The sequence below is a fragment of the Anomaloglossus baeobatrachus genome, chromosome 3 (genome assembly GCF_048569485.1).
Source record: "Anomaloglossus baeobatrachus isolate aAnoBae1 chromosome 3, aAnoBae1.hap1, whole genome shotgun sequence".
Classification (NCBI taxonomy): Eukaryota; Metazoa; Chordata; class Amphibia; order Anura; family Aromobatidae; genus Anomaloglossus; species Anomaloglossus baeobatrachus.
The window spans coordinates 311750323-311772705 of NC_134355.1; the positions used below are offsets into that span (position 1 = coordinate 311750323).

At 46.4% G+C, this 22383-nt stretch overlaps 1 protein-coding gene across 1 annotated transcript in view; it reads left to right on the forward strand.

The window, feature by feature from the left end:
- ROS1 (ROS proto-oncogene 1, receptor tyrosine kinase) overlaps positions 1-22383 on the forward strand; it is a 480047-nt gene that overhangs the window by 381616 nt on the left and 76048 nt on the right. Inside the window, exons 38-39 of the mRNA XM_075340023.1 lie at positions 6129-6332; positions 15332-15466. Of these exons, the coding sequence (XP_075196138.1) occupies positions 6129-6332; positions 15332-15466 (339 nt within the window). The remainder of the gene's footprint in view (positions 1-6128; positions 6333-15331; positions 15467-22383) is intronic.

Consider the following 22383-nt stretch of genomic DNA (forward strand, 5'->3'; position numbering starts at 1 on the left):
CTGTACACTCGAGGGGATGGAGGTGTTGGTGGAGCCTTACCGTGGTGAAGAGAACGGAGATGAACCGTTGGTGGCTCGCACTTTAGCAACAGTAAGAAATGGAAGAGTCCCTTTCCGTTGCGTGAACACCGGTGAACAGGCCTACACCTTGACCTCGGGAGTTGTTCTGGCCCATGTCTACCTGACGCCTGAAGAGGTGGCAACCGCAGAATCGATTGAATTGCAGCCCATGGCAGGGGAAGCCTGGACTTGGGCTGTTTCTATGGAAAGAAAAGAGAAACCCACTGATCAGTGGAACAGTCGCATCATCTTAGGGCAGATGGGAGTGGACCTGAGCCCCTTCGCTTCGGAGCAAGCCCAAGCCATAGAAGACTTTATTTGGGAGAATCAAGCCATGTTCTCCCGTCACGCAGAAGATTTTGGCTGTACTGACAAGATTCAGCACGAAATACCCACTAGAGATGCCCCACCGATCAGGGAAAGGTACAGACAAATACCCCCAAAGTACTACCAAGAGGTAAAAGAGCTCTTGGCGCAGATGCTGAAGAGCGGGGTGGTAAGAGAAAGTCAGAGTCCATGGGCTTCCCCAATCGTGCTGGTCAAGAAAAAGGATGGGTCTACCCGCTTCTGTGTTGACTACCGCAAGCTTAATGGATGCATGGTTCGTGATTCCTACCCTCTGCCCCGGATAGAGGAGTCCCTGTCGGCGCTGGGAAAGGCACGTTACTTCTCCTCCCTTGATCTGGCCAGCGGATATTGGCAGGTCCCTGTGGCAGAGAAAGACAAGGCCAAGACCGCATTTATTGTACCCATGGGACTCTTCGAGTTCAATCGCATGCTGTTTGGACTAAATAATGCCCCAGGAACTTTTCAGCGCCTCATGGAAAGTTGCCTTGGAGACATGAACTTCGAGGCCACGTTGATTTACCTGGATGACATAGTAGTGTATTCTGCAACCTTCGAAAAACATCTAGAAAACCTGGGTCAAGTGTTTCAGCGGTTACGGGCCCATGGGCTTAAACTGAAACCAAAAAAATGCCGGATCTTTCAGGAAGAGATTGAATATCTCGGACACAAGGTGTCGGAAGCCGGCGTACAGCCCTCCGATGGGAAAGTGAGAGCAGTGCTACAATGGCCCACACCCAGCACAGTGCGGGAGGTTCGAGCTTTCCTGGGGCTAGCCGGATATTACCGTCGCTTTATCAAAGATTTCGCGAAGGAGGCAGAACCTTTGCACGAATTGCTCCGAGGGACTGCGAAAGGACCAAAAGCACAGAAAATTTGCTGGGGACCAAGACAAGCAGAAGCCTTACACTGATTGAAAGAAGCCTTGGTTAGCGCCCCTGTGCTTGCCTATGCAGACTATAACCTCCCTTTTCGGTTGTACAGACGCAAGCCTCTACGGCCTGGGTGCAGTACTGGCCCAGGTACAGAATGGTACTGAACGGGTGATTGCATATGGAAGTCGGACGTTACGGGAAGCCGAGCGCAACCCCGAGAATTACAGTTCCTTTCGGCTGGAGTTACTGGCACTAGTATGGGCAATAACCGAAAGGTTCTCGGAATATCTCACGGGAGCCCAAATTGAAGTCTATACGGATAATAATCCCCTGGCTCACATCTCCACCGCCAAACTGGGAGCAATGGAACAGAGGTGGCTGGCAAGACTCTCCAGATACAATTATCATGTGCAGTACCGCTCCAAGCATGAAAATCAGAATGCTGATGCCCTTTCTCGTGTTACCACCGAAGCCCCAGTGGGGGAGAGAGATGAACAGTTGGAGGAAGACGAAATTCCGGACTTCAGTAAATTCACCGCTCAAGTGGTAGAGGCTCGTATGCTGGAAATTACATCGGGCACGACATCACGCCTGCTTGGCCAAACCAGAGAGGAATGGGTGAAAATCCAGTCATCTGACCCAGAACTGCTTCAAGTGAAAGAGTGGGTGATCCAGCAGCGCAAGCCTAGAAAGGAAATACGGGCCACGCTGTCGCACGTGGCCCTCCAGATTCTCAGCCAGTGGGATAAGCTGTAGGTGCAGGAAGGGATGCTGTATCGGAAGGTGCACCTAGCTACAGAGTTGGAAGTACGGTGGCAAGTAGTGATACCCCAGAAGATGGCAGTACCATTGGCCCGAGAGGCGCATGAGAAGGGAGCCCATTTCGGACCGGACAAGACTTACCAGTGGTTGCAAAGAATAGTATATTGTCCTCAGATGCTTCGGGCAGTAGAGAAGGCCTGTAAACTGTGCTGTTCCTGTGAGTTAAGTAAAGCTCCCCCACAGCGAGCACCAGTACAGACTATTGCAACCAAAGAGCCATTGGAAGTACTCATGATCGATTATCTGAAGATTGGTCACTCCCACCGGGGCTATCAGTTCTGCCTTGTGATGACAGATCACTTCTCCAAATTTGCGGTGGTGACGCCCACCAGAGATCAGACGGCTGAATCAGCTGCTCGAGCCATCAGTGATGACTTTATCCGGGTGTACGGCTGCCCCAAAAGAATACATTCCGACCAAGGGGCTTGCTTTCAGGGCGGTGTCATGAGAGAGCTGCAAAGGATTTACGGAATGCAGAAGTCAAGGACTACGCCTTATCATCCACAGGGCAACGGAGCCTGCGAGAGATTTAACCGGACCCTCCTACAAATGCTTTGCACGTTAGAGGATGATCGTAAGAATCACTGGCCCGGCTATCTCGCAGAACTCGTGTGGGCGTACAATAATCGTGTCCACTCCACCACTGGGTACACCCCGTACGTGCTACTGTTTGGAAGAGCCGGAAGAGGCATTGAAGAGCTGAACCTAGCTCCCCCCGAGATCAGTGAAGGTCAGAGTGTGGGTTCCTGGGTTGACTGTCACCGTCGACGGCTGGAGACTATCCATCGAATTGTCACCAAGCGGCTGCAAGAAAAGACACATCCAAAGTGGAAACCTGTGTGTGAAACCCCGTTCTTGCCAGGGGACCGAGTACTAGTTGCAGAGAATCACCCGAGATACAGGTTGAGCGAGCGCTGGAAAACAGAGCCTTACATTGTGATCAGAAGAATCTCGCCCCACGGATCAGTATACGAAGTGAGAGGCGAGCAAAGAGGCAGCACCCTCATCCTGCATCGCAATATGCTGAGGCCCTGCTATTCAGAAGACAGGACCAGACAAAGCACCTCGGAGACGGTGCCCGTGCCCGTTCCTGTTACCCTCGAAGAGGGCTCTGACGATGAAGAATGGTGGCGGGCCCCGACCAACCCAGCAGACTGGGAGAGATCCACGCCCCCATCCGTTCAAGACACAGGTGCCACCCCTGCAGAGCAGGAGTCACCAATCGCCAGAGATGGGGACAAGAATACTGTACTCCCTGATACGGCGCCGACGTCTGGTGACTTAGCCGTAGTACCACGCCGGACTGAGCGGGCTAATGCTGGTATTCCCCCTGATCGGTACTTGGCAGATGAATTTGTGTGTTCTGTCACTGGATCCTGTTTTAAAACATTGGCTCCCAAGCAACAGGTTGTGAAGCAGGGCAGGAGTTGCCACCGTTTGCCCCTGTGCAGAGCGCCTCAGGAGAGTATCGGCCGGGACGGCCGAGGTTAAAGAGGGGGGGAAATGTAAGACCTGTTAACATTTACATATATAGGTTAGAAGACTGTGAATTTTTCCTTGTTATGCTGCCACCTGCTGTCAAAACAAAGAACAGCGGGCAAAAACCCCTACTGCTTGATTTACTTGGTACAGTCCTGAACAGGATGTGAGGAGGAGCTAGTTTTGTTTGGTAGCTGTTTATGCTGAGGTGTGTGTGTTTGGACGTGCTGAAGAAGGCAAGGCCACATTCTGCCCTGCTGAACAAGGTCCAAGTACCTGAGTGTTCGTGACATCTCCCCAAGACACAGGTCCAAGAAAGGCTGGATGTGGAGCGAGGAGCCAGACAGCACGGGCAAATTACAGACACGGGACAAAGACTGAACTTTAGAGGTGTCTGCCGGCGGAATACGGGCCCCAACGGTGACGAGGTACCCCACGCTGAAACCTGCAGTTAAGTGTGCACACTACTTTTAGTTAGGGACAGATAGGAAATGACTCTGCACTGTGTTATGCAAGTAAGGTAACAAGGACCCTGCGTTTTTTTTGCTTAATAAGGATTTTTGTGTTTTGCTTTTGGGAGTACAATCTGAGGCTTCCCACCCTTGACAAGCTATTCATAGTAGTTGTATGTATATTACATTATATTTACTGCTGTGCACATTCCCGCTTTTCTCCCCTTTCTTCCTGCACTATTCCTCCACCTGTGTTGTGCAATATGTTATTAAATTTGCATTGATTAACCCCCGTGGTTCCGTGCAGTCCTTGCGTATCCCGTTACCTGGAGGTTAGTACAGGCCCGTTACACACTACGATATATCTAACGATATGTCGTCAGGGTCACGTCGTTAGTGACGCACATCTGACATCGTTTAACATATCGTAGCTTGTGACAGCTACAAGCGACTGAACGAGCAAAAACACTCACCTTATCGATGCTCGTTGACACGTCGCTCATTTTCAAAAAATTGATTGTCCTTCTGCGCGCCGGTTGTTCATCGTTCCCGAGGCAGCACACATCGCTCCGTGTGACACCCCGGGAACGATGAACACAGCTTACTTGCGTCTCGCCGGCAATGAGGAAGGAAGGAGGTGGGCGGGATGTTATGTCTCGCTAATCTCCGTCCCTCCGCTTCCATTGGCTGGCCGCTGTGTGACATCGCTGTGACGCCGAACATCCCTTCCCTTTCAGGAAGAGGATGTTCGCCGCCTACATCGAGGTTGTTTGGGAGGTAAGTACGTGTGACAGGGGGTTACCGACTTTGTGTGACACGGTCAACAAATTGCCCGTAACGCCCTAACGATGGGGGTGGGTGTGATCGTGTCGTGGGCGGAGGAGGGGACGCTGCGCTCTCCCACTGCTCGGGTCCGGCTGCTGCTGCTCGGTGGTGGCTCGAGCAATGGGCCGGATCCCGGGGACTCGAGCGGCGTTCCTCGCCCGTGAGTGAAAAGGGGATTTGATTGTGGGGATTTGATATTGTCCGTGACGCCACCCACGGTTGTGGTGAGCCTGGTGACACCACCGCTGCTCTGGATGGGGATCCCGGGAGCGATGACAGGGAGCAGCTTGGATGTTGGTTCTCCCCTCCGTGGGTAGGGGGGTTGGTTGTCCCAGGGCCCGGTGAGGGGGGTAGGTTTGGATGGCAGGCGGGTTACGGGGCCTGGTGAGGTGCAGGGTCGCGGGGGCAGCGCTGTGCCGCACGGCACGGTGGTACTCACGCAGCCAGTAACACACACGGAGTCTCTGATGAAACAAACGGCTGGATGGACGGGTCCCACAGACGGCTGCGGTGTTTTTCCCCTGACCCCTAATGTAAGTCCTTTCCTGCACCTTCCGTACGCTTCTCCTGCGCTCCGGTTTCCAACTGGCTCCCCGGTTCAGTACCGGTGGGCCACCGCCCAGCCCCGGCTACCTACGGTTCCACCAGACTGTCTTCCCGGCTCTCGCAGACGGCCACTACCATCTGCCTGACTGCTACACGAGGGCCCTAGGCTCCAACCTAGGCCCCAGTCTGCGTCTGCCTCTCTGCAGACCTCCTCTCTCTTCCTCTGCCTGGACTTGTCTGGCTTGTTTCCTGCCTCAGACCAGCTAAACTCCTCGGTGGGCTTGCCCATCTGCCTGACTCCGCCCACCTGGTGTGTCTGTCTGAACCCGAGGAAGAAATCAGGTCTCACTGGGGATGGCTGCTGTGAACTGCTGAGGGTGGGGGTGTGTGTGTGTTGTTACCTGTGGTCCCTGGCTTGTCCAGGGCGCCACAATCGCACATGTGAACGCACGATAAATCGATCCGTGTAAAGTGGCCTTTACTTTAAGAAGTAACTTCTGGTCCATCTAGCAAATAGTGGAACAATCCAGCTACTCACAAATCTCACAAATGAATGAAGCGGCCCCGAGAACAGAAGAAGACAGTGGCCAGTATACATTCTACTACATGCAGGTAACACACATTAGTAATATCATTCTGGAGGTGAAATGAAAAGAAAACTAAAACACCGGAGAAGTGCGTTAAACATTGTTTAAATAGCAATATTGGATGTTCTTCTGTTTAGAGACTTGGCTGCTCGCAACTGCCTGGTATCAGTAAAAGAGTACCACAACCCGAGGAGAATGGTTAAGATTGGGGATTTTGGACTGGCGAGAGATGTTTATAAAAGTGATTACTACAGAAAGAAAGGAGAAGGACTCCTGCCGGTCCGATGGATGGCTCCTGAAAGCCTCATTGATGGTATATTTACCACTCGCTCTGATGTTTGGTGAGTTTTGTCTTCTAATACCTGACTTCTCATTACTTTTCATATTATTTGAAACCACTTTTATGATCTTTACTTTTTTATTCAGCATACAATCAGAAGATAATTTTTGCTATAGTTTACACCTTTTAGATAACAGGTACTGCATAGTGCTACTGTGGATGTGGTGCTGAGAACCCCATGGATTGTTTAAAACACCGCTCTGATGTGTGCAGCTTTTGCATGAGCTGTGTGCACAGAGTGGTTTATAGCAGGGGTGGGCAAAGTGTGGACCGTGGTCCTCTGGCTGCTCCAGTTTGGCTCGTGGACTGAGACATCCAAGGGCTGAAACCAGTGGCCCATGGGCTGCACCGTGCCATCCACTGCACGTTTCCACATGTGTGGGGGCTCAAAATGTACATAGGAGGGCTATGTGAGGGCCCATACTGTTTATAAGGAGGCTAATACCGTATTTAAGGAGACTATTTAGGGGTCATACTGTATATAGGGGGATATGTGGGGTCTCATGTTATATATAAGGTTTCAAAGTGTGTATGAGGAAATTATGTGAGGACACATACTATAAGTACACAGGCTATGTGGGGCCTCATACTGTGTAGAGGGAGATTAGTGGCTCATACTGCATATAGGGGCTCATACTATGTATAATAAAGTTATTTGGTGGCTAATAGTGTATATAGGGACTATTTGAGGGCTTAAACTATTTATTGGAGGCTATCTGGGGGCTCATACTGTATCTAGGGGGCTGTTTGGGGTTTATACTGTGAATAAGGAGACTACTTGGGGGCCCATACTGTATGTAGAGGGACTGTGAGGGGACTAATAGTGTGTATAAGGAAGTGATGTGGTGGCTCATAACATGTATGAAGAGACTGTGTGGGGTCTCACTGTATATAGGGGCTGTGTGGGAAGTCAAACTGTATAATGGAGGAATGTGTGGGGATCATACTGTGTATAGGGGTGCTCAAACTGTATATATGAGGACTGTGTGTGACTAATGCTGTATATAGGGGGCCTGTTTGAGCTTCTACTATATGTAGGGGCTTGTGTGGGGGCTCACACTGTGTATAGGAGAGCTGTGTGTGGTCTCATACTGTATATAGAGGGATATCAGCATATATTATTCAGCTCAATATTAAGTGATAGGCTATGTGCGCACGTTGCGTAAATTCATGCAGTTACGCTGCGCTTTGCAGCGCAGCGTAACTGCATGCGTCCTGCGTCCCCTGCACAGTCTATGGAGATTGTGCAGGGGCCGTGCGCACGTGGCGTTTTAGTGCGCAGCGCTTCGGCTACTGCCGAAGCGCTGCGCAAAAAGAAGTGACATGTCACTTCTTTCCTGCGCTTTGCCGGCAGCTCCTGCTCTGTCTATGGCAGGAGCTGCAGGCAGAGCGCATGGAATCGGCTTTTTTTTTTTTTTTCACTACGGACATTTCTGCAGCGATTTAAAGAGCACATGTGCTCTTCAGATCGCTGCAGAAATTTCTGCAGTGAAGTACGCAACGTGCGCACATAGCCATACAATTAATACCAATATAAAATAATAATATAATTAATCTATTAGAAATAAAGGGAATCTGTCACCAGGGTTTTCCATCTAATCTGAGAGAGGCATAATATACGGACGGAGATCCTGATTCCAGTGATATGTCACTTACTGGGCTGCTTAGTGTAGTTTTAATAAAATCACTCTTTAATCAGCAGTAGATTACCATTAGAGGACTACTTGGCGTGCTGCAAGGTAATCCATCATAATCATGAGCTCTCTATAACTGCTAGATCTGCAGCAGAGAAAACATTGACTTTGTCAAATTGATAGCAAACAGCTTAGTAAGTTACACATCACTGCAATCAGGTTCTCTGTCTCTACAGTATGCTGCTCTCAGATGGGGAAGCAAAAACCTGGTGACAGATTCACTTTAATATAAAGCATAATTAATTTCAGAAAGTTGGTTTGGCCCTCCACAACAGTCATGGTCTCTCATGTGGGCCCTCAGGAAAATTAATTGCCCACCCCTGGTGTATAGGCTCAATAATAAGTCTATGCTCCATACTCTGCTCTGTGCTGTGAAAGTGAATGTATAGACCCATAGACTTCCTATAGGAACTACAGACTTCAGAGCCGTGTTTTGACTGATTGGCCGGGGTGTCAGGACTTGGGCTTCCACCAATCAGCAACAATATGCAGAGCCCTCTAATAAGGTTTTTTAAAAAAGACACGAAAACTGTAATAATTTTTTATCCTGTCTAGAGATGAGTGATCCTGCTAAGGATCAGATTGGTTAAGGATCGTTGATCCCGCTTGAGACCGTAATCGGTTTTGTGATCCCAGGCGATCCGATCATTGATCCTAGCTGAACCCATTAAATTCAATGGAAGGCAAAAGTAATGTGTTGTCAAATGGAGTAGGGGGGCTGTAAAAGAAAGAAAATAAAAAAGAATTAATGCAGTACATATTTACAAAGTCTCCGTGGCTGTAGCACTACTTCCGGGTCCGATAATTGTCTTTCATCTATATTCATTGTTTTCCCCTTCCACGGGCGTCTCTGAATGGCTGCTGTTGGACCACGCACCCACCCTCTGAGACAGCGTCTGTGATTGGTTGGAATCACAAACACTGTCTGTGTCTTATACTGGTGATAAATAAATAAATATATAAAGAAAAATGTTGTAGGGTCCCCCTGCATTGATACCAGCACAGATAAAGTCACGGCTACGGGCTGCAGGCCACAGCTGTGTGCTTATCGTGGCTGTATATAAAAAAAAAGAGGAACTGTATGCTTTAAAAAAAATATTTAAATAAATAAAGTTAAAAAAACGACGTGCAATCCCCCCCAAATTTAATACCCAGCCATGATAAAACCCAACAGCTGGGTGTTGGTATTCTCAGCCAGTGGAGACCCATGCTTATTGGGACCCTCCCAGCCTATAAATAGCATCCTGCAGCCACCTAAGATTGCTGAATCCATTAGATGCGACAATCCCAGCACTTTACCCGGCTCTTCCGATTGCCCTAGTGTGGTGGCAATTGGGTAATAAGGGGTTAATGGCAGCCCACAGCTGCCACTAAACCCTGGATTAGTGATGGGTAGGGGAAAAATAAAGGCAAACACAGAAAAATAGTTTAAATATATTTAAAAAATTAAAAAAAACAAAACCCTCTTTCACCAATTTTTTAACCCCCAAAACACCCAGGTCGACGTAATACACACTACAAGGTCCCACAATGCTTCCAGCTCTGCTACATCTGAGTCACAGTGAGCTCCATAGAACATGACTGCCCACTGAGAGCTTCAGGCAGAGAATGAATGAGCTGCGCGATCAGTGGTGACATCACTCAAGTAAGTTGCGGGCACAGCTGGAGGGGACCTTAATGAACTCAGTGACCCCACCTCGGAAGGTCTGCTGAGGTCAGGTTACCTGCGGTCAAAGGTGGAAGAGTGTGGGAACCTCCATCTGTGACTGCAACTTACCTGAGTGATGTCACCGCTGATCGTGTGGCTCATTCATTCTCTGCCTGAAGCTCACAGCAGGCTGCCATGTTCTATGGTGCTCGCTGTAAAAGATGTAGCAGACCTGGAAGCATTGTGGGATCTCATGTGGATTACGTCGGACCTTCAGGGGTATTTTGGGGGTTAATAAAGTAGCGAAAGAGGGTGCTTTTTGTCTTTTATTTCAAAGAAAGGATTTTTTCTGTGTTTGTTACAGATTAGTAATGGGGGGGGTCTCACAGATGCCTCTTATTACTAATCTAGGGCTTAGTGGCAACAGTGAGCTGCGATTAACACCTTATTACCCCGATTGCCACCGCACCAGGGTAATCGGGAAGAGCCTGGTAAAGTGCTAGGATTGTCGCATCTAAGGGATGCAGCAATTCTGGGCTGCTAACGGCTGCTATTTTTAGGCTGGGGGGCCTCCAATAAGCATGGGTGTCCACAGTCTGAGAATACCAGCCCCTATCTGTCAGGCTTTATCATGGTTGGGTATCAAAATTGAGGGGGACTGCATGTCTTTTTAAAAATGATTTACATAAATAATAACAAAAAACAAAAGCCGCATGCGGTTCCTCTTATTATGATGCACAGCCAAGATAAGTGCATGGCTCGGGGATGCAGCCTATAGCCATGGCTTTATCTGTGCTGGGATCAATATAGGGGGACCCTATTTATTTGTTTATTTATCACCAGTATAAGGACAGTGTTTGTGAGTCCAACCAATCACAGACGCTGTCTCAGAAGGTGGGGGTGTGGTCCATTGGCAGCCAATCAGAGATGCCGGTGGCCAGAGAACGCAGTGTACATAGACGAGAGATAATTATGAGACCCAGAAGTAGCACTGCAGCCACAGGGACTCGGTAAGTATGTAGTGTTTTCAGTCTTTTGCTTCCTTTTTTTGTTACAGTGGCCAATCACAGCCATGCCAGTACTTGACATGGCTATGATGGGCAGGGAGAGGATGTTTTTTGCCATCCGAACATTTACCGATCCTTGGCAAGATAGCCAACATTTGCAGAAAATGATCGGAAGTTCAATCCCGAACTCATCCGGCCAAAGATCGAACAATTTTAACAATCGTATCTGATCCTGATCTGATCTGGCCAAAGATCGTACGATTTTAAAATTTTCCGATCTTTGCCAATCAGGATCACTTATTTCTAATCTGAACTTATTTAATTTTAATTATTTTAGAAAGGAGAGAAACTTAAGGCCTTGCTCCCATTTGCATATATATGGGATGAGTTCAATGAGAGAAAAAATTCCACTGCACTTGCGCCAATGTTATTCAATGAGGCAATGTTTATCAACTGTAATCGGGCTGAGGACAAAAATTGCAGCAAGCTGTGTATGGCCACGTATATCATACGAGGCTTACCAGTGCAAGTCTATGGGTGTGAGAAAAAAATCAGACGGCACACAGACCATCCATATGCTGTCCGATCATTTTCTCGCACACGTCAAAGGAAAAAACTAATATAAAGAGATAGAAAAATATTAGCTCAATAGAATAGATATGTGGTGCCCTGGACTAGCCAGGTCGTCACAGATAACACACAAACACCACCACCCCCATTAGACAGGGACACCAGCCAAACAAAAACCCTTGTTGCCTCCCTCCAGTGTCTGATGTCCACACCAAGTGGGGCGGAGCCAAGCAGTTAGCCCCACCCACCGAGGAGTTCACAGGCCTGGAGGCGGGAAAAGTGTCAGAACAGTGTAGGAGTTTGAAGTGAGAGGAGTAAACACTTGGGTGTCTGGGTTTGTGGCCCAGGCACTGACAGCAAGGTTGGCAGACGGTGGTGACCGTCTGCAGGAGTGGTGAAGCAACGCGGAACCGTAGGATTGGGGTTTGGCGACGGCCCGCCGGTACCAACCGGGGAGCGAAGTGAAGCCAGCACACCCAGGCAGGGCCATCGGACCCCGACCAGGCTTGGAGCTGCCGTCAATAGTCAGATCCGAATGTGACTGGAACCCAGGGGTTTCATAACAGCAAAAGTCCCGATTGAAGGCAACCGCCCACACCGTGAGGGTATACAGCTACCGCCTAAGGCTAGAGACCCAAGGGCCAGCGCCTGCGGGCAAACGGGCTCCTCCGGTACCCATACACCGGGGAGCGGACTACCGTTGGGAATCCATAGTAGTCAGAAAGAGAACATCAAGGTGCAGGGAAAGACAGCCGACATCACCTGTCCGGGGAGAGACACTGCAGCCGGCTGCGGGACCCGTCCATCCAGCCGTTTGGTTTACCGAGGACTTTGTACCTTTCTTGCTGAGTAAGTACACCCGTGCCATACGGCACTGCGCCGCGCTGTCCCTGCAACCCTGTACCTCACCAACCCTGCCTCTCCGTCACATCATCGGGCCCCGGGACCACCCACCCCTACCCACAGAGGGTGGAAACAACATCCCAGCTGCTCCTTACCATCGCTCCCGGGATCCCCGTCATCAGCAGCGGTGGTGCCTATTTTCACCACGACCCGTGGGTGGCGTCACGGACTAAATTCCCCAAACCAACGACCCCTTTCACTCACGGGCGAGGAGCGCCGCTCGAGTCCCCGGATCCGGCCCACCGCTCTAGCCACCAAGCAGCCATCGCAGCAGCGCCGGACCCGAGCGTTAGCGAGCGCAGCGCAGTGGCGTCCTCCCCGCCCGCGACAGATATTCTACACATGTATCATTTCACAAGCCTCCCATGTTACAAACTTGCCTTTCATGTGGCACCAAAGGATGTTTAGGCTTTATTAACTGAATAAGTAAACAATTAATTAAAAAACAACAATGTGGGGTCCCCACTATTTTTAATAACCAGTAAGGTAAAGCAAACACCTGTGAGCTGATGTTATCAGGCTGGGAAGGTCCATGGTTATTGTGCCCTTCCAGCCATCAGCTGTCCCACAAGTTACGCATCACATTAGATGCACCAATTCTGGCACTTTGATTCGGCTCTTCCCAATTGCTCTAGTGCAATTGGGGTAATGGTAGTTGTGGTTGGATTGAGCTGTATAGTGTCACCTGGCATCAAGCCCTAATGTTAGTATTGGAGAGGTGTCTATTAGACACCCTCATTACTAACCCAGTAAGTAAGGAGGAAAAACACACACACACACAAACGAAAATAGTTTATTTGAAAAAACCCTCCCTGACTCTTTCACTGGATCAGCAATTTAAAAAAACCATGCAGGTCCAGTCTAGTACTGGGATTCTGACGTAGCCCACAAATATAAACCTGAAAGACATAAAAAGAGAGAAAGACTGTCCCTTGTTCACCAATTTATTTAAACACAATGTTCTCATGTCTGACATAGTCCAGCAGTTCCTACTACATTCCTCGATTACATAGATCAAAGGCAATGAAAACTCAGAATGAGGCTGCATAGACATTGAGCAGCAGCCACTCCAGCTCAGGCTGCATGAGACCAAGCGACTGTCATGAGCAGTGATGTCAGGAACATCATGACTCATCACTCTGATGAGCACTGGCATCAGGAACATCATCGCTTGTCACTGTGATGAGTGTTGACATTCCTAAAGTGACCACTCATCAGAGTCATGAGGGCTGACATTCCTGACATCACTGCTCATCAGAGTGTTGAACGCTGACATTCCTGACATCACTGCTCATCAGAGTGATGAGTGATGACATTCCTGATCTCATCGATTATCAGAGTGATGAGCGATGGCGCTATGATGTCACCGCTCATCATAGTTGCCGGGTCTTGCGGAGAGTAACTTGAGCTGGGAGTGGCTGCTGCTCAAAGTTTATGGAGCCTCATTCTTTGCCATAACCTTTGATCTGTGTAATCGAGGAGTGTCGTGGGAACCACTGGACTACGTTGGACCTGGGAACTTTGCTGTTGAATAAATTGGTGAACGAGGGACAGCGTCTTGTTTTTGTGTCTCTTTTTATGTCTTTCAGATTTCAATTTGTGAACTATGTCAGAATTCCTGGATAACATCGGACCTATATGGATTTTTGTTTTTTAAATGGAGAAAATAATGCATCAGGGATTTTAAATAAATTATTTTGTATTTGTGTTTTTTTCTCTTCTTTTCTGCTTTAGTTATAGAGGTGTCTGATAGATGCCTCTCCATTACTAAAACCAAGGCTTGATGCCAGCTGACACTACACAACTGACATAACCTCCAACTACCATTACCCTGATTGCTAATGTGATGCATCACTTCTGGGGTTACAGCTATCTATCGATCTATCTATCTGTTTATATTTGATTGCTTCATTTTTTCTGACAATTAGCAATAATTTACATAAAGTATTCTAGAATGTAAAAGATGATGTTATAAAATGCAGTGCATATGGATAGCATACACACTCGTATACACAATGACATGCATGACACTCATCCAACTTTTCTGGCTAAGTATGGAAGCAATAATTTCTGCGTTAGTGGGAGCAAAGCCTGAGACTAAGGGGTACTTTACACGCTGCGACATCGCTACTGATATATCGTCGGGGTCACGTCGTTAGTGACGCACATCCAGTGCCGGTAGCGACATCGCAGCGTGTAACACTAATGAGCGACTATCAACGATCGCAAAATCGTTCCAAAATGGTGATCGTTGACACGTCGTTCATTTCCTTAATATTGCAGCTGCCACCGGTACGATGTTGTTCGTAGTTTCTACGGCATCACACATCGCTATGTGTGACACCGCGGGAGCGACTAACATCTCCTTACCTGCGTCCACTGGCAATGCGGAAGGAAGGAGGTGAGCGGGATGTTACGGCCCGCTCATTTCCGCCCCTCCGCTTCTATTGGCTGGCTGCTTAGTGACGCCGCAGTGACGTCGCTATGATGCCGAACGCACCTCCCCCTTGAGGGAGGGATTGTTCGGCGGTCACAGCGACGTCGCTGACCAGGTATGTGCGTGTGACGCTGCCGTAGCGATAATGTTCCCTATGGCAGCGAGCACCAAATGTCGCACGAGCGACGGGGGCAGGAGCTATTGCGCTCGACATCGCTAGCAATCGCTAGCGATGTCGCAGCGTGTAAAGCGCCCTTAACAGTCAATGTTTTTTCATAAATCAATAATAGATTAAAGATAAGACATTTTGTACTATACCTCATCAGAAAAATCTTTCATTCTTTCTTTATGGGTAAAATCTTCAGTGAATACAGATTTTCCCATTACTGAGAAAGGAGATGATAATTGATGCTCATACAGTTCTATGGAGAGTGGAGGAGGAGGAATCCATATGTACACAAGTACTTTCTGCTGCTGTTCTCCTAATATGTCAGTAAGTATGGAGTCACACTTGCATGTGACTCGTGCGGGTTTCGCATTGCTCTGACCGGCCACTCTCCTGAAAGGAGCGGGTCAGCTGCATGTATTTCTATGCAGCTGATCCACTCCTGTCAGGAGAACTGGCGGCCGGTCCGGGCTATGCGATACAATCCTCGTGCAAGTCACATGAAAGTGTGATTTCAGTCTTACAATTTAGGTACTAAACCACTGACTGTATAATTAAATCTTTGTTTTATTCAGGTCATTTGGGGTTCTTTTATGGGAACTTTTCTCTCTTGGACAACAACCTTATCAAGGGTATTCCAACATGGAAGTTTTACATTTTGTGCGTTCTGGACAAAGAATGGACTCTCCTGACAATTGCCCTGATGACATGTATGTGGAAAATCTTATATTTTTATTAGTACACAATAAATTGTCTCTGTTTTTTAAAATAGATGTGTTATCAGGACAACCCAAATCACAGATTGAAACCAGCCCAGAAGTTGATAGCTATAGGTATGGTTTCAGAAAGTCAACTGCAGCTAAACATACATTTAGTAGTAGATTTACATGTTGGTCGTTGAGCACGAGATAACGATTATTGGCTCTCTGCTTTGCCTTAGAGCAGGGGTCCTCAACCTTTGGCTTGGGATTCACATGTGGCTTACAGGCTCAAGATCTGTGGTTCAAGGCTCTCTGCCAGCTTGTTGCATTAGCACCAACTTTTGCAAACAGCTAAGAAGAACAGATCTCCAGATGGTAAATTGTGTGAGCATCCCCACACAGAAGACCAGGTCAGAACCCATATACTGGTTTGGCGTGTTTAGAGATAATTTAAGTATGGTAAACTGGAGACCATATTATGCTGGAGGTGCTTTAAGCTGGATGCGACAGTGTCATGGGAGTGCTTAACTCCTATATCTTGGTATACTGTCTCTGTTTAATTGCTGTGGAAAAGTATTGGTTGTTATTGTAATGTAATGGGGACTCTGGGTATCACTACTGGGATATAGGGCAAGAGCTAAATGTTGCTCATGACCCTCTCTCTGAGATGAATGTGGCTGTCAAAGTCAGAAAGGTTGAGAACCATTGCCTTATAGAGAGAGTGGAGAACCTCCCTACATGAAGTCTGTGCATTGGTGAGATAGCCCCTTTAGTATGACCCAGTTTACAAGGAGACATTCATGATACAACAGTACACTTTTAATTAAAATACTTAATTACAATTTCTCTGAAATGATGTAGCAGCGCCAGAGCCAATGATCATTCTTTTCTCATTGTCAGTTTGGCAATAAAATGTATAGGAGTGTAAAGGCCCCCATAAATTTTTAGACTAATGTCAGCCAAAACTACCGATACCGATGAGTACAGCTGATAGACTGAGGTGTATGGTTGCCCTCGACTCTCCCCCAACAGAAGATGTCAGGGAAGATAAGGACCCAGCTTGTCCGATTTAAGACTACCAATCCTTTTGTTCTGTAAGTGATCAGCCCACTCTAGAGATATATGGCTTTTTGGCACAGAGAACATGGAAGCGCTCCTACAGCTCAGCACTCCTGTTTATTGGAGAGTAGGGGGAGATAGCTGCTGGATGAACCATTGTTTGGCTGACAGCTAAGGCTGCTTTCACACTACGTTTTTTTAACATGCGTCGTGAACTTTTTTTAACGCAAAAACGGATCCAGTGCAAATACGTTTTCATTTCAATGCATTTGCAATGGACTCGCGTCAACATGCGTTCACATGCGTTTGCGTACGTGATAGTGAGGATCCAGCGACTTGCAGTTTTTTAACTAGCTGCGTCCAAATACTGTTTTTCACTGGATCCTGACTATACTGCACGCAAACGCATGTGAACGCTTGCATGCTGATAGACAGGATCCTGCTTGCTCTACTGAGCATGCCTAGAAACCAGCCTGGCATGATCAGTCTCTCCCCCCCTCTCTCTCTCTTTCCCCCCTCTCTCTCTCTTTCCCCCCTCTCTCTCCTCTCTCTCTTTCTCCCCTGCCTGAGAGAGCGGCGGACGCTCGTAACCAAGGTAAATATCGGGTAACCAAGCAAAGCGCTTCGCTTAGTTACCTGATGTTTACCATGGTTACGTGTGCAGGGAGCAGGCAGCCCATCTTCTAGCAGCTGCGGACGCTCATAACCAAGGTAAATATTGGATATCCAAGCAAAGCACTTTGCTTAGTTACCCGATGTTTACCTTGGTTACCAGCGTCCGCAGCTGTCAGATGCCGGCTCCCAGTCTATCATGTTCAGTTCCCCTCACTCCTGATCACATGACTTCAATGCCCGCCCATAAATTTCAAGTGACAGGATCCTGCAAAATAACACATGCGTTTGCATGCGTTTTTCTTTGTAAAAACAGGATCCGCTTTTGCAGCCAAAAAACGTTCTTGAGGTATGTTAAAAAAACATAGTGTGAAAGCAGCCTAACTAAACTTTTTGTGTTTAGGGACTTTGGGTAAGTAACATTTAGACTGCAAAAAAATAAAACAAATCCCTACAAATCTGCAGCAAAATTTAAATGTGAAATGTCACCCTTAGCACAGATTTTACTTTATACATTAAAATGTAAAAATCCATCCTGAAAAGCAATGGCTTTCTTTTCAATATTATAAGCACGTTATGAATCTGAAAATCTGCAGCGTTCTCATGTTTCTGTGCCACCACCAAGATCTGCCCAGCAAATCCACTGCAATTCTGCCATGTGTGAACAAAACCTGATTGCATTGCCTAGATGTTAGCTAAGATGCTCCTGAGCTTTTTCCGCATCACCACTGCAATCACATACATGAATGTAACATTGTATTAAGGGGTAATTACATTGTATGTAAGGGGTTAATGTGTTTGTTTTTTTACATTTTTCCATATTTGCCAATGAGGGTGGGTTTTGTTGTATCCAGATGTTTAAATCCTCAAATGTGACTTTTTAAGTAGTCGAGTGATTTTACGAAATTCTGAATTTTTGTGTAAATTTTAAATTTTATTGGAACATGCAATTTTTTTGAGTTAAAAAGTCACAAAGGTTAAAAACAACAATTAAGGATATTTTTGATTTGCTGCAAAGTTAATGAACCACTTGCAACATTTTGAATAATTTGGTGCAAAAACATCAAGGACTATCGCAAGACAAAAAAAAGAAAATAGAACTAAACCTACCCGCAATTAATGATTTATTAATATTTCAATACTATTTGTAAGTGTATACAATTCGAAAATTATCTATATACTATCACATATAAGGAAAAGTCAGTCTACAAAAAAATGTGCTTGGTTAAACCAGCAATTGCTGTCTACACAAACAGCTAGAGGAGCAAGCTGCTTAAGTCATTAAACTTCTTTTTATGGGATTGACCTAGCACTCAGCGCCGGTATGCTGCTCCTGTCAGTAAAGGATATTGTCTGTTGCCATTCCACCCAGTTATTAATGGAAGTGGGGAATTCTTTGAATTCCATTTATCCTAAACATGATTCTGAACATGAGGAAGAGGAAAGCGCCTTTAATTGTCTTTATTTTTTTCTACTTTCACCTTTGCACACTGTCATTTTCCATGCAATCCATCAATGGTTGTCTCACTGTTCAATGACTAAAGATTTTTATTTCTTTGGTTGTGCTTCTTACCTAGAGCGATTTAATGTAGGTGTCATTTTTCCTGTTGCTTTGGTATTACATCCATTCCAGTGCTAAAATCACCTTGATATGAATGGTTATATTACTATATACAATTTGCCTCTTCAGAGAGGAAGATGACTTGAACTCTAGGGCTACCTACAGGAAGTAGCAATCCTAAAAGGTAATATTGATCCTTTAATGAGACTTACCACATGACAGGATAAAAGTCAAACCAGAATCTCAATTTGTAGACACATGTTTCGGGATGTTGGTCTTCATCAGTGCAAAGTATGACAACATCTGATTTTTCCGTTACCCCTTATATTACTATAATATTATTGTCACACTCCTGCCATGTTTTGGGTCTGCTCCACTGTAGGCTTTGCAGGCAGCCTTGTGCCTTGCAATTTGATAAATTGCTTGGGCCTATTTAAGGGCTTCTTGGACTTTCACCTGAGTTCTGATATTGACTTTGATTGACTATGGAGACTCACCTTTTTTGAGGTCTGAGGGACTGAGTTGGACCTTTTTTGAGGTCTGAGGGACTGAACTGGACTTTGTTTCTCTGCATCATGGCTGATCGGAACCCTGGAATCTTGTATGCAACCTTCTCCAGGTCTTGGACCTTCCATTTCTGTGGTTGTCTGACACCAAGTCACTCCAGTGTGTCTTCTGCCTGTTACCCTTCCAGCGTTCTCCAGTCTTCTTTGCTACCAACTTGCCAGCAGTCTCTGCCATCCTGTGACCCTCTCAGCCATCTGCACTCATCTGTACCTGTGCTATTGGTCTACTAGCACTCAGTACACAATTGTCTATATCCGGTCCAAGCTGTTAAGGTCAATTTTCCATTTGGGTCCATCCAGAAGCTCTACTTCTTGGCAGTTTTCGCTCTGCTTGTTCCTGGACTTTATTAAATAATTATATTGCACCTTACCTTTTTGTTTTCTGTATTACCCTTCTTACTGCTGCGCCGGCGCCCATGTGTCCACCCAATATATAAAGAGAAGGGCTGCACACCAGCGACAGTGCAAGGGGAATAAATGTAAAGCAGAAACTGCTATGTGAATACTGACATGAAAAATACAATAGCTATATGTAAGAATGAAAATATGACAATGGTATCTGCATTACTGCTATGAACTTTAAGAATAAAGAGAAATTTAGCTATTGAATTGATCAATACAACAGAACCTCAACACCTTGTCACGGTAGTCTCTTACATTGGGGTCCCTAGCTAATGTGTGTCCTCTCTTGCAGTTAAAACACCTACCATGTATGGGAAGCTGAGACCCAGACTATATATGTGTAATGTGGACCGGCAAGGTATGGGTGGAGTTGGGTTTACAAACGAAAGACTACAAACTAATTAAGAAATAATATTTGGAACACCATTCTTACATATAGCTATTGTATTTTTCATGTCAGTATTCACATAGCAGTTTCTGCTTTACATTTATTAGCCTTGCACTGTCGCTGGTGTGTAGCCCTTCTCTTTATACAATGAAGTTTTTGTTAGGGTTTTTGCACCCAGTTAAGACTTAGCATGGTGTTCCAAACATTATTTCTTAATTAATTTTCATGTGTCTACCCAGACCAGTAGGCTTAGTGAATCCACAGCCATTACGTGGGGTCCCTCGCATAACAATTATATATAAATGAAGCTAATATTATTTTGAAGAGGTTGTCCACTACTTTACTTTAAAATTGATGCGATTGGATTGCGATATATCGCTTTGTTTTCTGTGCAAGCCTGTACTGCGAATTTTTTAACTTTTGGAAATAAATGGAATTTTTACATATCCCTGTCTGTGGTTTGCTAGAGTTAATACTTTTTTGGACTTTAAAATGAATGGTGTATTCTTAGGAGATGTCATCAATGTCTGAGTGGCAGGGGTCCGACAACCTGTACCCCCGCTAATCAGCTGTTCTCGGTGCCAGCGGCGGCCGGAAATGCTCAGTACTGGAGCTGCCTCATCTTCTGATAGCGGCCACAGCTGGGTACTGCACATCCGCCTCCTATTGATTTGAGTTGGAGGCAGAAGAGAGTATCTGACCGCGGTTACTATCTGAAGACAGGGCAGCTCCGGAACTGAGCATTTCTGGCCACAGACTGCTACTAAAGGCACTGAGAACAGCTGATCGGCGGGGGTGATGGGTGTCGGACTGCGGCCCATCATACATTGAAGATCTCTCCTAAGCATAGGCCATCAGTGTTAAAGTAATGGATAACCTCTTTAATAATAAATATCATATATGAATAAATCTATTTATTTATATCTATCATTTTATCTACTTCTTTCTCAGTTTCTCTATTTCTGTCTATCTATATATCTTCTCTCACTTTCTATTTCTATATGTCTCCTCTCTACTTATATCTATTCTTGTCTGTCTGTCTATCAACTTCTGTCTCTGTCCATTCCTATATGGATATACATAATATTTTTTATTTTAATATTTTAGTAAATGGGCAGATATCAGATAGTCATATAATTCCAGTATAATAATAAATTCAGTCCTATGTTGCTGGATCTGCATATAGCCTAGCACTGTATCTTGTCAGGTTACCACCATGGGCAGTGGATGGCACCATTTGTACACAAAGAGCTAAAGTATATGCATGCTACAGACCCTATAAATGTATTCACAATAGATGCAATAAAACCTACAGTACATGAGACATCTGTGATAATAATCCAATAGTTCACTCAGTGAATAAAAATACAAATGACAGAAATCAGGTAATAAATAATTCTTGCTCATTAGAGATCAATGAGACATTTCTTTTTACTTAACACTTTATGTGAGTACCTATGAAAACAATCAAGCTCTTAAGTTGCAGTAAAGCTGGTGTCACACATAACGACGACGACAACGACGTCGCTGCTACGTCACCATTTTCTGTGACGTTGCAGCGACGTCCCGTCGCTGTCGCTGTGTGTGACATCCAGCAACGACCTGGCCCCTGCTGTGAGGTCGCCGGTCGTTGCTGAATGTCCAGCTTCATTTTTTGGTCGTCACTCTCCCGCTGTGACACACACATCGCTGTGTGTGACAGCGAGAGAGCGACGAAATGAAGCGATCAGGAGCCGGCACTGGCAGCTGCGGTAAGCTGTAACCAGCGTAAACATCGGGTAACCAAGGGAAGACCTTTCCCTAGTTACCCGATGTTTACGCTGGTTACCAGCCTCCGCTCTTGCTGCCAGTGCCGGCTCCTGCACTGTGACATGTGGCTGCAGTATGCATCGGGTAATTAACCCGATGTATACTGTAGCAAGGAGAGCAAGGAGCCAGCGCTAAGCAGTGCGCGCGGCTCCCTGCTCTCTGCACTGTGACATGTAGCTGCAGCACACATCGGGTTAATTAACCCGATGTGTGCTGCAGGAGAGCAAGGAGCCAGCGCTAAGCGCGGCTCCCTGCTCTCTGAACATGTAGCACAGCGACCTTATGATCGCTGCTTCTGCTGTGTTTGACAGCTAAGCAGCGATCATAACAGCGACTTACAAGGTCGCTGTTACGTCACCGAAAATGGTGACGTAACAGCGACGTCGTTGTCGCTGTCGTTTAGTGTGACACCAGCTTAAGTCCTAACAGGTAAAGTGATGGCTGATTAGCAGTTTAGGAGCACAATGCAATGCCCCAGGGTCTGTCCAGTGATTACTCACTAAGCTTTACTGAGATTCTCTTCCTCTAC